The 16,740-nt window shown below is 45.4% G+C and overlaps 1 protein-coding gene across 3 annotated transcripts in view; it reads right to left on the reverse strand.

The window, feature by feature from the left end:
• Positions 1-1,144: 1,144 nt before the first annotated feature.
• LOC311327834 (uncharacterized protein) overlaps positions 1,145-16,740 on the reverse strand; it is a 22,294-nt gene continuing 6,698 nt past the window's right edge. The window contains exons 2-7 of one of the 3 annotated variants that reach the window (XM_084460936.1): positions 15,084-15,245; positions 8,919-9,075; positions 7,090-7,244; positions 5,824-5,945; positions 3,525-3,617; positions 1,145-2,675 (exon numbers count right to left, since the gene is read on the reverse strand). In XM_084460936.1, coding sequence (XP_084317062.1) covers positions 2,618-2,675; positions 3,525-3,617; positions 5,824-5,945; positions 7,090-7,244; positions 8,919-9,075; positions 15,084-15,245 — 747 coding nt within the window. In that variant the 3' untranslated portion in view covers positions 1,145-2,617. Of the gene's footprint in view, positions 2,680-3,516; positions 3,618-5,823; positions 5,946-7,089; positions 7,245-8,918; positions 9,076-15,083; positions 15,246-16,740 lie in introns of all 3 variants that reach the window. The other 2 variants (XM_084460938.1, XM_084460937.1) reach the window with 2 other exon arrangements.

Genomic DNA, 16,740 nt, shown 5'->3' on the forward strand with positions numbered 1-16,740 from the left:
TAGCTGGGCTCGTCCTCACCGACTGGAAGACACGGGTGCGTTTCCTGCAGCGCTATCTGGACCAGAACCACAGCTTGGGCTCATGAGTCCTGTCTGTAAAAAGTGAAGTATTCTTGATAACTAATGAAGCTAGTAGTAAACAACGGTTTATTACCATGCATGACAATAAAGCTTATTTAATTTGATTTGATTTGAAGCTTGTGTCATTGTCACAGCACAATATACTGTATGTGGTATGATGAGGAATAATGTGGTCGCCTCCATCCCTCCACCCCTCTCTCTCTCTCTCTCTCTCTCTCTCTCTCTCTCTCTATCTGTGCCTCCCTCCCTCCATCCCTCCACCCCCTCTCTCTCTCTCTCTGTGCCTCCCTCCCTCCATCCCTCCACCCCCTCTCTCTCTCTATCTGTGCCTCCCTCCCTCCATCAAGTCTTTGTGATATCATTGTGTCAGAGAAGGCCTATTATTGACATAACGGGACCTTTAGTATTGATTGAATGAATGGGATCTCTTTCCAAGGGTAGCCTCCATCTTTAATAATGAATGGGATCTCTTTCCAAGGGTAGTCTACATCTTTAATAATGAATGGGATCTCTTTCCAAGGGTAGCCTCCATCTTTAATAATGAATGGGATCTCTTTCCAAGGGTAGCCTCCATCTTTAATAATGAATGGGATCTCTTTCCAAGGGTAGTCTACATCTTTAATAATGAATGGGATCTCTTTCCAAGGGTAGCCTACATCTTTAATAATGAATGGGATCTCTTTCCAAGGGTAGCCTCCATCTTTAATAATGAATGGGATCTCGTTCCAAGGGTAGCCTACATTTTTAACTATGAATGGGATCTCTTTCCAAGGGTAGCCTCCATCTTTAATAATGAATGGGATCTCTTTCCAACATCCTACATCTTTAATAATGAATGGGATCTCTTTCCAAGGGTAGCCTCCATCTTTAATAATGAATGGGGTCTCTTTCCAACATCCTACATCTTTAATAATGAATGGGGTGATGGTTTGGTTCATATCGTGATCAGTGTGATCGACAGAATCAAATGCAGAGACGAAAGCAATTTCATTTCTTATTAAAATTCCACTTTATTTTGAAAAATATCTTTGAATAATGATGCAATATGCACATTGAAATCCATTTCCATAAGTACAATATACAATATACAGATATCACCTCGTCTCGTCTTGAAGTTCCCAGACTGACAAACATTTACGTGCAGTTTTACCAGCCCCAACTTATGTATCTAGAGGCAGAGTACAGTATGATACAACATGAGTACACTATCATTACTTTAGGAGTACATTATGATTGTATAGTATGTAGTTATTCATACTGTAGCATGGTACTATTCTATCATATACTTACAGTATCATAATGTTGACATTGGTTCATATCAGCACTGTTGTGGAGTAAGTGGCAGATATGTAAAATGACGCCCTTACAACAACTAACTTGGTGTTAATATGCATGTTTTAAATAGTTTTCAAAGCTGAGGAGACACTTTAAAAGCTCCAGTCTTACACTGCGGTTGAGACTTGAATTAACCGACTTGAGATGGTTGTTTTCTAACCGATGACACTTATTTAGCTGATATTCTCCGTCTCTGCGGTCGGACTAGAACATCTAATTGAAGAGCAAAGAGTAGAGAACGCTCGAACTAGAACACCCTGTTCTCCTCACATCGAACAACACGTGCACGGCTTTCGTCCGACCGCCATCTTGTATCCTCACTCTGAAAATGATGCGTTTCCATACACAGAAACTGAGCAGGAGTCAAACCTCCTTGTATATACTCATACACTCTACACACGCACGCACGTCAGCACATAAACACCGCACACTCATTCGTCTACACTACTATCGTACAGTACATACACACTGACAAGATAACTGTACAAGATAATTCACACAAGTGTTTAAATGTGCGTACGTTTCACATTAGTCGTGGGCGGTATCGTTAATCATTATGCTCCGACGCTTTCTTACATCAGTTTGAAAGTCTGTAATAGTGTAAATAGTGTCCAGTCATAAATAATGCATGCTACATTTCAGTTTAGGTAAACCTTGTATCCGCACCATAGAAAGGACTGACATGTAAGCTGCTGTGTTACGTGTAGTGTAGCATGTCATATCCTCATTTCCAGTTTCATACGTTAACTATGGTAGTTAATTGTTGCAGATTCATGCCCGTTACATAGGTTTCCATTAACATTATGTAAACTGTATTGAAGGTCCCTAAGAATATCACCTTTATTTACTGTAGGACTGTAATATCTGCCTCGGTAGAAAAATAAACACAACAACACACAACAAACGAAATAAAAGTATGAGATAAAATCATACCATTTCGTTGTACATTGTTGAGTAAATGCATCTCGAATTTCATCCGCGAATTTCCCTCATTTGCAACGAAACCACCTGTTGTTTTTAGAAAGTGATCTTTGTTTCAGAATCCATCGGTTCGTCCGTGGTTTTGTTTTCGTTTCTCTCTCCGTCATCCATCACGCCCGTCCCCTCCCCCGCCATCCCTCCTCGTCCAGGGTCATCTGTGCAACGTCACCGCGTCCTCCTCCGCGCCTCCTCCGCGCCTCATCCGCGCCTCCTCCACGCCTCATTCGCGCTTCCTCCACGCCTCCTCTGCGCCTCCTCCACCCGGCGCCATCTGCTTCCTATCTGGCCAGAGACAAAGACACGCTTTAACCATTTCTGCCTCCTCACCTTAGTGGGCGCCTCCCAGAGACAACCTGACCATTAAACACGCTGACCGCTGCAGCTACCATCTGGATCAACGGATCAATCCGGATCAATAAGAAGCTACTTTGAACTACGCCTTCGCGAACTGTGCCTGGGTGTGTGTGAGACCGGCTCATGGATGAGCCTGGAGCTCCAGCCGAACGCACAGATGCTTTCAATACATGACGTTCAGGTTCTGAGCTTCTTCAATACATGACGTTCAGGTTCTGAGCCTCTTCAATACATGACGTTCAGGTTCTGAGCCACTTCAATACACAACGTTCAGGTTCTGTGCTTCTTCAATACGTGACGTTCATGTTCTGAGCCTCTTCAATACATGACGTTCAGATTCTGAGCTTCTTCAATACATGACGTTCATGTTCTTAACTTCTTCAATACATGACGTTCAGGTTCTTAACTTCTTCAATACATGACGTTCAGGTTCTGAGCTTCTTCAATACATGACGTTCATGTTCTTAACTTCTTCAATACATGACGTTCATGTTCTTAACTTCTTCAATACATGACGTTCAGGTTCTTAACTTCTTCAATACATGACGTTCAGGTTCTTAACTTCTTCAATACATGACGTTCATGTTCTTAGCTTCTTCAATACACGACGTTACGGTTCTAAGCTTCTTCAATACATGACGTTCAGGTTCTAAGCTTCTTCAATACACAACGTTCAGGTTCTGAGGTTCTGTGTGCCGCGTTCTCCCCCCCCCCCCTGACTAGTTATGATCCCACAGTAGAACGTACAGTAGAAGTGTGCCGGACCTGCTTACTGTAGCCAGGGGGCGTCCATCTTGCTCTGGTGGTCCAGGGAGATCATGGAGTTCCTGTTTCGGCCAGGTAGCTCCACTGGTCCGAGGTCAGGCCTAAAGGGAACAGGACATGTTACTGGTCAGAGAAAAGGACATGTTACTGGTCAGAGAACAGGACATGTTACTGGTCAGAGAACAGGACATGTTACTGGTCAGAGAACAGGACATGTTACTGGTCAGAAGGGAACAGGACATGTTACTGGTCAGAGAACAGGACATGTTACTGGTCAGAGAACAGGACATGTTACTGGTCAGAGAACAGGACATGTTACTGGTCAGAGAACAGGACATGTTACTGGTCAGAGAACAGGACAGTGTTACTGGTCAGAGAACAGGACATGTTACTGGTCAGAGAACAGGACATGTTACTGGTCAGAGAACAGGACATGATACTGGTCAAGAGGGAACAGGACATGTTACTGGTCAGAGAACAGGACATGATACTGGTCAGAGAACAGGACATGTTACTGGTCAGAGAACAGGACATGTTACTGGTCAGAGAACAGGACATGTTACTGGTCAGAGAACAGGACATGTTACTGGTCAGGGAACAGGACGGTGTTACTGGTCAGAGAACAGGACATGTTACTGGTCAGAGAACAGGACATGTTACTGGTCAGAGAACAGGACATGTTACTGGTCAGAGAACAGGACATGTTACTGGTCAGAGAACAGGACATGTTACTGGTCAGAAGGGAACAGGACATGTTACTGGTCAGAGAACAGGACATGTTACTGGTCAGAGAACAGGACATGTTACTGGTCAGAGAACAGGACATGTTACTGGTCAGAGAACAGGACATGTTACTGGTCAGAGAACAGGACATGTTACTGGTCAGAGAACAGGACGTTACTGGTCAGAGAACAGGACATGTTACTGGTCAGAGAACAGGACGTTACTGGTCAGAGAACAGGACATGTTACTGGTCAGAGAACAGGACATGTTACTGGTCAGAGAACAGGACATGTTACTGGTCAGAGAACAGGACATGTTACTGGTCAGGGAACAGGACATGTTACTGGTCAGGGAACAGGACATGTTACTGGTCAGAGAACAGGACATGTTACTGGTCAGAGAACAGGACATGTTACTGGTCAGAGAACAGGACATGTTACTGGTCAGGTACTGGTCAGATTAAGTTATTCATTTATTCCACAAATTAATCATAATGGGGAAATGCAGAGGTATTTGGACCATATATACTACTGTAAGTAGGAGTACGAAGGGGTGAAATGTCTTCAGTTTGCAATATGAATAACACCACTTTATTATTTTTTGTTTTGTGCTTCATGCTTCTATTCCAAGAGAAGGGGGGGGTCTCCTTTTAGATAGAAACCCAGCGTCACCCACGTCAGACCACTCTTGAATCCAGTGGGGAGTTCTCCTACTCCCCCGAACATACCGCGAACCTGACAGGCCGACCCCCTCCACTAGTCATCCGGGTCTGGGCCGAGCTCCCCGAGCGAGCAGACTACGGTAGCGCCCTGCTCAAACTCACGGAACGGGTCGAAGGAACGAACAAATAGCTCTTCTTTCCACCGAAAACCCGTAACTCCCACGGGATTCCGACGTTCTACAAAGAAATACCGCAATTCATCCACAGACACGCCCGCGTCTCGCGTCCGGGGGAGGGGAGAAACGCCGAAGCGATGTTGCCAAGAGCTTGTCAGAGCTCAGTCCTCGACTGAAGTCGTTGAGGCTGTCGGCGGCTTTTCCACAGAGTGGTTTTCCTGTCTCTCCCACCGCGCCGGCTTTGAATCCCCAGAGTAAAATAACTGCCATTCCGACTATGAGGAGAGGCTTTTGTTTTCTTGGGGCCGGGGCGGGAGAGCCGAGGGCCGCGGCTTTGGGCCGGCGCCATGTGAACCCCGGCAGTGCTAGTCACCACTTCCTACCAGAGCCGGGCCAGCGCACCACGTTTTAGGAAGTCGTTGATTAAAGGATTCAACGATAGGTTGACTTCAAAAATGATGGTATAAACCCTCAAATTAACCCTGATAAGACTGCCATCGTATTATATTTGCTTTGGATGCAATGTGCAGTGTTTAAATTAGTTTGGTAGTGGAGGCTAGTTGATACCATTGTGATTGTGCTAGCATTAGCATTATGCCCAAAGAGAAGGACAGCATGGATATTGCTGAAAAATATCTCCACAGATCAACAACATAATAGCCAAGCAGTAAATGAGACGCTACGTCCAAAATTGTGAACTATCCCTTTAACTGTGTACTATCCCTTTAAGTGTGTCTATGGCCTCACCGGTAGAGCTGTGGACAGGACATCTTCAGCGAGGTGGAGGTGAGGCCCAGTCTGCTCTGGCTCCTCCCCTTGCTCTTCTTCACCAGCTCCTTCATCCGACCCCACGTGTGGTTCTCACTCAACTACACACACACACACACACACACACAGTACACGTATATCAGCGCTAAGATGATAAAACATAACCATCCACCGCTCTCCAGCAGGACGCAGGCTCTGTCCTCCGCTGCCTGAGGTGTTCAACCCTTTTAATACGACCACGTCACCGGCAACATTAAAAAAAAAAATCTAACAAATATTTAATAATGTTAAAAAAAATATCTAACAAATCAAAAAAATTCCTCACTCCAACACTTGCTGAAAGCTGAGAAACTGCGCTTTCTAGTATTATAGGGAAAATCCAATTAATATTTGAAATGTCACTGTATTTTCAGAGTTAAAAGGGTTAAGATGGGGCTATTTCATCCATCTTCCACAAATGCAATTGAACTGACCACAACCTATGACTTACATTACATATATTACAGTCATTTAGACACTTTTCTCCAAAGCGACTTACAGTAATTGCATTTATAGGTAGCCGGTGTACTATTACTCACCAGAACTCACAAATCCCCTCTCTAAACAAATGACTAAGAGCATGATCTAGTGCTGAAGGCAAAGAGCACGAGAAACATAAATACATGAGTTGCTTAAGAGGGAGGATCCTGGTAGTACTTCTTGAAGAGGTGACTTTTCATTTCAACATGGGCTTGAGCGCCAGTCATTTATCATTCCTTATGGTCCACCCATATCACATGACGACCCCGGCATCACCCATTAAACAATGTTAATGTTGTTTGGCAGACTATTACATGCAGTCAGAGTACCTCCCATAGCCATACAATTAATTTACTATGCTACTTATTTGACTGCGCTGTATGTGCATCTGTGTGTGTGTGTGTGTGCGTGTGTGTGTACCTATTGCATTTTTAGTTTGCTACTCTTCACTTTGCCTTCAGCACTAGATGATGCTCTTAGTCACTTGTTTTAGAGAGAAGATGCACTTGTGAGTTCTGGCAAGTAGTAGTACATTGGCTTTTCCTACGTTAAATGCAATTATTATAAGTCACTTTGGATAAAAGCGTCTGCTAAATGAATGTAATGTGTGTGTGTGTGTGGGGGGGGGGCGTGTTCTTTTCTGTGTGTCATCACACTGAGCCAGATGTAGTGCAGCGCCCCAGTGAATCATGGGAGGGGGGGAGATGTTGAGGTGAAGTGACTCACCCGTCTGTGGGGCGCGGAGAGCGCCTCGGCGCTGTCGCTGAGGTACGGCGCCTCCCCCTCCGCGTAGCTTCTCCTGTTCAGGCCTCGCCGCCACAGGGGGAGGGGCGTCAGGGGGAGGGGCGTCAGGGGCTGGCGTCCGCCCTCGCTGACAACATCTGCCCACGGAGAGAGAGAGAGAGAGAGAGAGAGAGAGAGAGGAGATACGCATCAGAAACTGGAGCCGTGCGTGTGTGTATGTGTGTGTGTGTATGTGTGTGTGTGTGTGTGTGTACTGTATAGCTCGGACTTTTCTGACGTAATCGTGATGTGAATCAGCAGTTCCTGTGGATCGCCACACACACACACACACACACAAACACACCCTCACCTATACCCTCTCTTCCCTTTAGCAGTATAACAGCTAGAACCAGGAGTTTCTTGGCCTGTGACACATTCAGGACAAATTCCTATTCCTGAGTTTCATATTGCCGTCCCTCGGTTCCTGCGTCCCCCCCAACCCTAACCCTAACCCCCCCTGCCTATCCCAGGAAGGACCGAGGCATTCCAGAGACCACAGGACGTTGACCCCTCCCTCCATAGGGAAGGCAGGAATCCCCCCTCCTCGTTCCAGCGGTAATTTGGGCACGGGGCCGCCGGGGGGGGCCCCCACACTGTCCCCTCGCCTACCTGAGGAAACACAAGCCCCTCCGCAAACACCGCCGGGCCAAACGCCCCGGGGAAACGAGCAGCTCCGGCCCCCCCGCAGGGGTGTGATGAGGAAGGAGTGAAAACACAGGGGGTCACTCCACGCTAACGTTGTGAAACCGGAGAACGGCTACGGGCCCTCAAAATAAACCCATTAGATCAATTTCTGGAGAACGTTAAGGGCAAACGTTGACGTTAGAATAATATTATGCGGTTCTGGGCGCTAATGAGTCCCACCGGAGCCGGTTATGAAGTGCTAATCCAGATTTTTTTTATGAAGGAAATTAAGTTATTATATTTTCTGAGGGAAAATACGACGTAAGTCTAAAAATGTCGGATAGAATTACAGTCAAATGGGACAAAAAACACATTGCAGAATGTGTGAGACAAAACGTTACTCAACAAAGTAAACACATCGTTGGAAAGATGAGTCTTTTCTCCAGGTCGCTACAGTTTGTAGTCCCCCATGTTGGGGATGATGCATTAGGCTACATTACATTATTTACATGTTTTATTTACATGTTTTAAAGTTTAAAATTCCCCATAGTCAATAACTTATAGTAAATGTTCTCCCGCTAATCAGATTCCTCAACGCGAGTCTCTCAACACCATTTAAGATGTAATGCATCATCCCCGACATGGGCGGCAGCAGTGAGTAGACTAAACAAAGCGGAGAGCCCCGAATCGCCGGTAGAAGAAGACAGTCGATGCGCTGTGGATATTAGACATTTAAATGTACAAATGTGCCTTTTATTTGAAAGGTGGGGGACTACAAACTATAACGACCTCGGAGAAAAGGCTTTCATCTTTCCAACGATGTGTTTACTTTGGCGAGTAACGAAACGGTTTTGTCTGTAGACTCGGACGAGCGGGCCGAGGAAGCGAATTCATAGGGAAATTGCATTGAGAGTAACAGGGCGTTATACTAGGATATTGACCTGGACCAGGTCTAGGGCTCTACCGACCAAATCAAACTCTATTCACCCGGAATACATTGATTATTGACGGTCATTCAGTGAATAATGATGTTAGTGAATGTCCTTCTGGCCTCTCTTGGTTGGCATTGAAGAGATTGTTACATGGTGAAAAAGTGATTGGCTGAACTTTGACTAATTTATGTAACGTGGTGTAAATGACCGACCGACCTCTCTGCCTGGCCATGGCGGGGTGGCGTGCGACCTCGGGGATGGTGGACAGGTCAGTTCCGCTGGAGGAGGCGAGGAAGTCGCTCCTAGCGTGTCGTCTCAGGTCCTGGAACGCCAGGCTAGCCGCTCCACAGCTACAGTGCTGCTGGAAGAAGTCCTGCATAGAAACAACCCACACACTTAGAGAAACACCATAGCTGTGTTCGGAATCGCTCCCTCGTTCCCTCACTCCCTATTCCCTAGATAGGGTTCAAAATGTAGTGAACTACCTAGGGAACGGAGAAACTGTAGGGTACACGCACTGTTCCCTGCAAATCAAGGTGAATTGTGGGTAATAAATAGTGGACTATATAGGGAACGAAAATTCCGTGGAGAATTCGGACACTACAAACAAAATGGCTGACTCCCTATATAGTGAATAGGGAGCGATTCCGAACATCATGACAAGACCATGGCAGGCGATGGTCATGTCACACCAAGAACTTTGGGCTATCAGAAAGCGTTGCATATATGCATAAAACAAAGACGAAATGGATTTTGAAAGGGTAGAAAATTGATTTAAAAAGTGTAAAACCTTTGAGAGACATTGTATTAAGTTGTAATGTTCAATTCATCCAATAAGCTTTCAAAATCTAGACTACAGTAAAAAAAAAAGAAAATGAAATTAAGTCATGAATTTGTCAGTACATCTTTTGATCCCAGCGCCCACAGAAACAATGTAACATCCCATAATAATTCTTCCTGTGCTTGTGGAGCAGCTGGAATGAATGAATTTTTCTGCTTTATTGTGAAGAACAAAGTCGCACACCAAGGCTACTCACACCAACTACAGGACAGTGTCTCTCTCTCTCTCTCTCTCTCCCTCACACACACACACACACACACACACCTTCAACAACTCGAACTGTAACCACAGCCATTCATTAAGCGACGTCACTTCCTGATCTCGCGCCAAATGATTTCCCCGTCTTCTCTGCTCCTCTCAGGTGCAAACGCCGCTCTGAAAATAACATCGCCGGACAATTCTCTCTTCCCCAGAACTCTTGTGTTTAGTCTTGGAATAACACGGCCATATATATTCTTACATAAGTGCTGGACGTTTACATTCGGGGGAGAAAAAAACCTGCTATGAGCTTAGCATGATGAATACCCGCGGAATCCCTCTACGGGACACCATTTTTCTTTTTATTGAAGCGGTTAGCCCCCCCCCCCACCCACCACATGGACCATGACAGCATTCTTCCTCTGGGTAAAGGCATGTCCACCCCTGGGGAGACGCTTGACTGACCAGGTGTTCAGTGTGGTCACCGCCACCTACGAGGAACCCCCCCCCCCCCCTCCATCTGTGTGTGCTTATATCCCCTTTGCAAGCAGGGCCGGCCCACCTTCAGGGATTCATAGGGGGTGGGGTGCGCGCCCCCACGCCAGGCCTGTGACCTTCGACCTCCGAGGGGAGGATTAAGCTGCTAGAGGTATTATGTTGAATACGCTGAGGGGGGGAAAGGGGGGAGGGGTTCTGGAATGTTCTCCCCCGTCACTTCCCCTTCCTGAGTAAACCAGGGATAGATTTAGGATGTTTTCTTTGTGTGAGATGACGCAGCTTTGAGAATACAGAAGGAGAATTAGAAGGAGGTGGAGGAGGAGAAGGAGGTTGACTGTGAACTTCAGAGTGAACTCATATTCACTGCTTACATTGTTAGCTTGCGTGTGATGAGAAATGTAGGATCTAGGATGCTATGTTTTCTACTCTAGAGACCTAGGATGCTATGTTTCTACTCTAGAGACCTAGGATCCTATGTTTCTACTCTAGAGACCTAGAATCCTATGTTTTCTACTCTAGAGACCTAGGATGCTATGTTTCTACTCTAGAGACCTAGGATCCTATGTTTCTACTCTAGAGACCTAGGATCCTATGTTTCTACTCTAGAGACCTAGGATCCTATGTTTCTACTCTAGAGACCTAGGATCCTACTGTATGTTTCTACTCTAGAGACCTAGGATCCTATGTTTCTACTCTAGATACATCATTACTAGACCTAGGATCCTATGTTTCTACTCTAGAGACATCATTACTAGACCTAGGATCCTATGTTTCTACTCTAGAGACCTAGGATCCTATGTTTTCTACTCTAGAGACATCATTACTAGACCTAGGATCCTATGTTTTCTACTCTAGAGACCTAGAATCCTATGTTTTCTACTCTAGAGACCTAGGATCCTATGTTTCTACTCTAGAGACCTAGGATCCTATGTTTTCTACTCTAGAGACCTAGGATCCTATGTTTCTACTCTAGAGACATCATTACTAGACCTAGGATCCTATGTTTCTACTCTAGAGACCTAGGATCCTATGTTTCTACTCTAGAGACATCACTACTAGACCTAGGATCCTGTTTCTACTCTAGAGACATCACTACTAGACCTAGGATCCTATGTTTCTACTCTAGAGACCATCATTACTAGACCTAGGATCCTATGTTTCTACTCTAGAGACCTAGGATCCTATGTTTCTACTCTAGAGACCTAGGATGCTATGTTTCTACTCTAGAGACCTAGGATCCTATGTTTCTACTCTAGAGACCTAGGATCCTATGTTTTCTACTCTAGAGACCTAGGATCCTATGTTTCTACTCTAGAGACCTAGGATCCTATGTTTCTACTCTAGAGACCTAGGATCCTATGTTTCTACTCTAGAGACCATCATTACTAGACCTAGGATCCTATGTTTCTACTCTAGAGACCTAGGATCCTATGTTTCTACTCTAGAGACATCATTACTAGATCTAGGATCCTACGTTTTCTACTCTAGAGACCTAGGATCCTATGTTTCTACTCTAGAGACCTAGGATCCTATGTTTCTACTCTGGAGACCATCATTACGAGACCTAGGATCCTATGTTTTCTACTCTAGAGACCTAGGATCCTATGTTTTCAACTCGTATCAACCTGCTTTCCAGATCCGTCTGATCCGACTCTTGAGGGATAGCTGCTTTAGTTCATCAAAGTTTATTTTAAATGGTAATAATTCCCCCACACCACTGTGTCCTGGTGGTCCCATTAAAGGACTGATCAGAACCATAAAGGAGGGGGGTGGGGGGGGGGGGGGGTCTATCCTGTACCCCGCTGTGAGCTAGCGCTGGCGTCACAGGTAGAGTAGTTAGCACAGTTAGCACAGTGTCACCTTAAGTTCTGTTATTAAGAAGTAATTTGTCTTTATGATGAAAGTAAATATCTGCAAAATGATGGTTAAAAAAAGCTATTTAATCAAGTAAAATTATGTATTTTAAGAGCGCATTTTTGTAAAAATTGAATAAGTAAAAAAAACTTATTTTTTTTGTATTTTTCATTTATGTTCTTTTCCTGTAATTTATGTTAAATATTAGATACCGTTTTATTATTGTTTTTTTTTATGATGTCCAAAATGCAGGGAAAAAAATAATAAATGAAATTACATTTAAATGAAATAACTGTAAAAATAGGTTGTTTTTTTTAGTGCTGGCCCATTCAACAGACCTGAGTCTGGTCCCAGCAGAGCTGCTGCTGTGTGATGTGTCTTCACCACACGGCCTCCCGCCTCCCATAGAGCTTCACAGCCAAGGACACTAAACGACTAGGAAGGGAAACTCCGGCTCCATGAATGTTCTCTTCAATAGATGATCTTTCTGTGTCCCTCAGGTCTTTTTCCACGGCTGAAACGCTGTCTATTAAAGAACTTCTTCCTTCCTATCCTTCCTACTTCCAAGTGTTCCAGTGATCAGCGCCTCACTACAACCCTTAGTGTGCCCTTGATGACATCCATACACCTCCTCTATATACTGTACACTACACACTATTCTTTTTTTATTTCCTCATCATCTTTGTCATTTACTTTCTCAAAATCCTCCTCTCTTTCTTTTTATACTCACTCTTTCTCTTTCCTTCATTGCACTCTATCACTCTCTCTCGCTCTCTCTCTCTCTCTCTGTCTGTCTCTCTGTCTCTGTCTCTGTCTCTGTCTCTCTCTCTGTCTCTCTCTGTCTCTCTCTCTCTTTCTCTCTCTCTCTCTCTCTCTGTCTCTCTCTCTCTCTCTCTGTCTCTCTCTGTCTCTCCCTCTGTCTCTCTCTCTCTCTCTCTCTCTCCCTGTCGCTCTCTCTCTCTCTCTCTCGCTCTCTCTCTCCCTGTCGCTCTCTCTCTCTCTCTGTCTCTCTCTCTCTCTGTCTCTCTCTCTCTCTCTCTCTGTCTCTCTCTCGTCTCTCTCTCTCTCTGTCTCTCTCTCTCTCTCTCTCTCTCTCTCTCTGTCTCTCTCTCTCTCTCTCTCTCTCTCTCCCTCTCTCTCTCTCTCTCTCTCTGTCTCTCTCTCTCTCTCTGTCTCTCTCTCTCTCTCTCTCTCTCTCTGTCTCTCTCTCTCTCTCTGTCTCTCTCTCTCTCCCCCACTCTCTCTCTCTCTCTCTCTCTCTCTGTCTCTCTCTCCTTCTCTCTGTCTCTCTCTCTCTCTCTCCCTCTCCCTCTCTCTCTCTCTCTCTCTCTCTCTCTCTCTCATATTTGAGGCCTTTGAAGTGGTGGCCCCTGCTGGGTTTCCCCGCTGCGTCGGTGGAGAGTTGTTCTGTCCCCGGGGCCCAAACAGACACAGCTCTGGTAATTCCCGACGACAGGGAACAATGTGACAGTAGAAAGGGCAAAGGTCGCCACAGATAGACGGCAAGGTTGTGACTCCTAAGGATAAAGGAGTCTCATTTTAAACTGACTATTAAAGGTGGACCCAGCCAGTTGTTCACACCAGATATTTCTTCCAGTTCCTTTTCTGCGTGTTTAAAACGCCCCCTTTGGGGTCATGTCATCACTGCTCTCATTTTAAAATACCGAACTGTAAAAAAAGTAATAAATCACCAGTGTTTTTCTGTGTCTCACTGGCAATAGTACGATAACATTCAGAGCCAGAGTTATTCATCCTGTTTGGGAAGGGAAAGTGGGTGATGAGAGCAGGGCTGTGGATTTTAGAGGTAACACATTGTTAACCGGCGTAATTTCTGCCATTTTTACGGGAGCTTACTGGAATAACAACTACAGTAAAGGGTACTTACTGTAAAGCCGAAAACAACAGGCGTAATGATGCCCTTTTTCCCTGCTGACTTTGTACATTTTCATAGGCATGGGCTGCGTTCCGAATCGCATACTTCTACTTCTTACTACCAGTACCTACTACAGCTGCCCTTAGAAAGTATGTACTTTGCAAGCAGTAGGCATCCAATTGGGACATACTACCTTGTCATAACATTGCGCCTTGAAATTAGCCCACATCCGTCGCCGTCCATAACGCGACATTCGTCTACAGCTGTCACGACTAGCACATGTGACGCACATTTCCGCTGCGCACAGGATTGTGGGTCAGAATAGCCAGAAAAGCCTGCTGGCTTGCATACTGCAAAATACGACCGGATGTAGTAGGACATCCTGGTATTTTTGCCATACTGCATGTGGCATACTATGTATTGGGACATACTACATCCTGTTTTGGCATACTATATAGTAGGGTAGTATGCGATTCGGAACGCAGCCATGGTCTGGTAGTAACTTAATAGGCTCTGTGCACCAGCTCCACTACTTCCTGAAAGTCACTTGGCAGCTTTATTTCCTATCCTATATGATTGGATTAAGTGATTAATCAGGTGTGCGGCAGACCCAGCGCACACCTGATTAATCACTTAATCCAATGATGATACTCAGTTTGATCCCAGATCCTCACTTTGGTCAATTTGACAGAGGCTGCTTTTAAAACCACTTCCATTTTAATGAAACTCAAAGGAAAGAGCTTGAAATACAGCATCTGGTCTGAACTAAAGAGGGGTTAGAGCGAGCTGGTCTTACGTTACATCTTACGGTTCTGGTGAGTGAATTGTGGGGCGGCTGTAGCTCAGTTGGTAGAGCGGGTCGTTCAGTGATCGAAGGGTCAGTGGTTCGAATCCCAGCTCCGACTGTCCACATGTCGAAGTGTCCTTGAGCAAGACACCTAACCCCAAATTGCTCCCAATGAGCAGGTTAGCACCTTGCATGGCAGCTACCGCCATTGGTGTGTGAATGGGTGAATGAGAGGCCATTGTAAAGCGCTTTGAGTGCCGCTAAGGTGGAAAAGCGCTATATAAGTGCAGTCCATTTACCATGAATGTACAGTAGGGGACACTGGCTCACCTCTCTCGTCTTGGTCATCCTGTTGTCTTTCTGCAGGCCGTAGATCTGCTTCTGCAGCCGCAGGTTGGTCTCCTGAAGCTGGCCGATCTTCTCGATGAGCTGGCAGATGTGCTCGAGGTAGCCCAGACCAGATCCCAGGGGGTTGGAGCTGGCCTGCTGGATCTGGAGGGGGTAGAAAGGACCAACAGCTCAGGTAGGTGTGCCCCAAGGGTCCATACAAGGGCCAATTCGTATGCAATATTAGGATGCAATATTATTATGCAACATGTTGGGGTCAGCATGACTATAGAGCTGCTACAGCTATAGAGTGTATAGAATATACAGCTTAGTAGTCATTCACCATGTCATTCAGCATGTCATTCACCATGTCATTCCATTCACCATGTCATTCACCATGTCATTCCATTCACCATGTCATTCACCATGTCATTCACCATGTCATTCATCATAACATTACATTACAGTCATTTATTAGATGCTTTTATCCAAAGCAACTTATAATAAGTGCATCAAGTATATACTACGATATAACTCATAAGGGAATCTTCTTTCAAGTCTTGTAAAAAATATTAAATAAATAAACAAGGCGCTCGGTTACATAAGTATGGTTTCAGTGGATCTGTTGTCTTAACACCGGTGTTGGTCAGATGATGTAACCTGTCCAGCGCGGTGTTATACTGTTCCATACATCAGGGCGTTTTTATTATCCTTGTGGAATTTTCTTAAAGGGACGGTTTATGACTAGAATAACACCGTTACATGTGGACCGCACAGGTGAAGTCTCTTCTCAAACCCTGAATCATTGTTCGAACTCCTAAACACATTCCCCTATCTTGGGCCGCTAATCTTCTCTATGTTGACGGGACTGAACAGGGAGTGGAGGAGGCTGCTAAGGATCGTGGGGGACGGAGTTTAATTCATCATGGGGTCGAGCCCCGTCCTGACAGTGTTGCGTAATCTGGACATACCATAGTGCGAGGGTGTACGTTGATAATGAAGTGTGTTGTCCACATTCCCATCTCAGTAATGGAGATGGTTCAACAACAACAACAAGAACATTTTATAGAAATATTATCTCTGCTACTGTGCCCCAGGCATTCAGAGGAATTCATAAGCCTCATAAGTAATTCATGAATTACTTTTGTGAATTTACAAGAAATTGGATTTATGTAATGGCTGGGTACATGTGGATAACTGAAAAAAGAGTGACAGAAGAGTGAGGTGCCTCGGAGAGCGGAGGTCACTTCTGTTTCTGTTCGAATGTGTGACCGCGTCCGTGAGAGCGCAGCGACCCCGTCGTACACGCCGCCGTTTGTTTGTTTACGCCGTTGTGGTGGCGATTCGCCCGAGAGGCACAGATGTTCACGTTTTCTCGGCAATCCGAGAAGGAAATTTTGAGCAAATATTTATACAATCATCAACATTCCAAAAAGTGTCCCAACAAAAGCAGGAAGTGGGTTTTTCCCCCCAACGCCGAGGCCCTTTCCCCGGCCTCTTTCTGTGAACCTCCAGTCAGAGATCGGGCCACCGATGGAAAGAGGCACCAAACAATGGGGGACGGCAGTCATAACAGCCAGGAGGAGAGACGTCACTGGCTTCCTCTCTGGCCCTCTGTGTGTGACAGGCTGGGGGTTCACTCAAGCCATGTTTCCATCCA

The sequence above is a fragment of the Borostomias antarcticus genome, assembly GCF_949987555.1.
Source record: "Borostomias antarcticus genome assembly, chromosome: 34".
Classification (NCBI taxonomy): Eukaryota; Metazoa; Chordata; class Actinopteri; order Stomiiformes; family Stomiidae; genus Borostomias; species Borostomias antarcticus.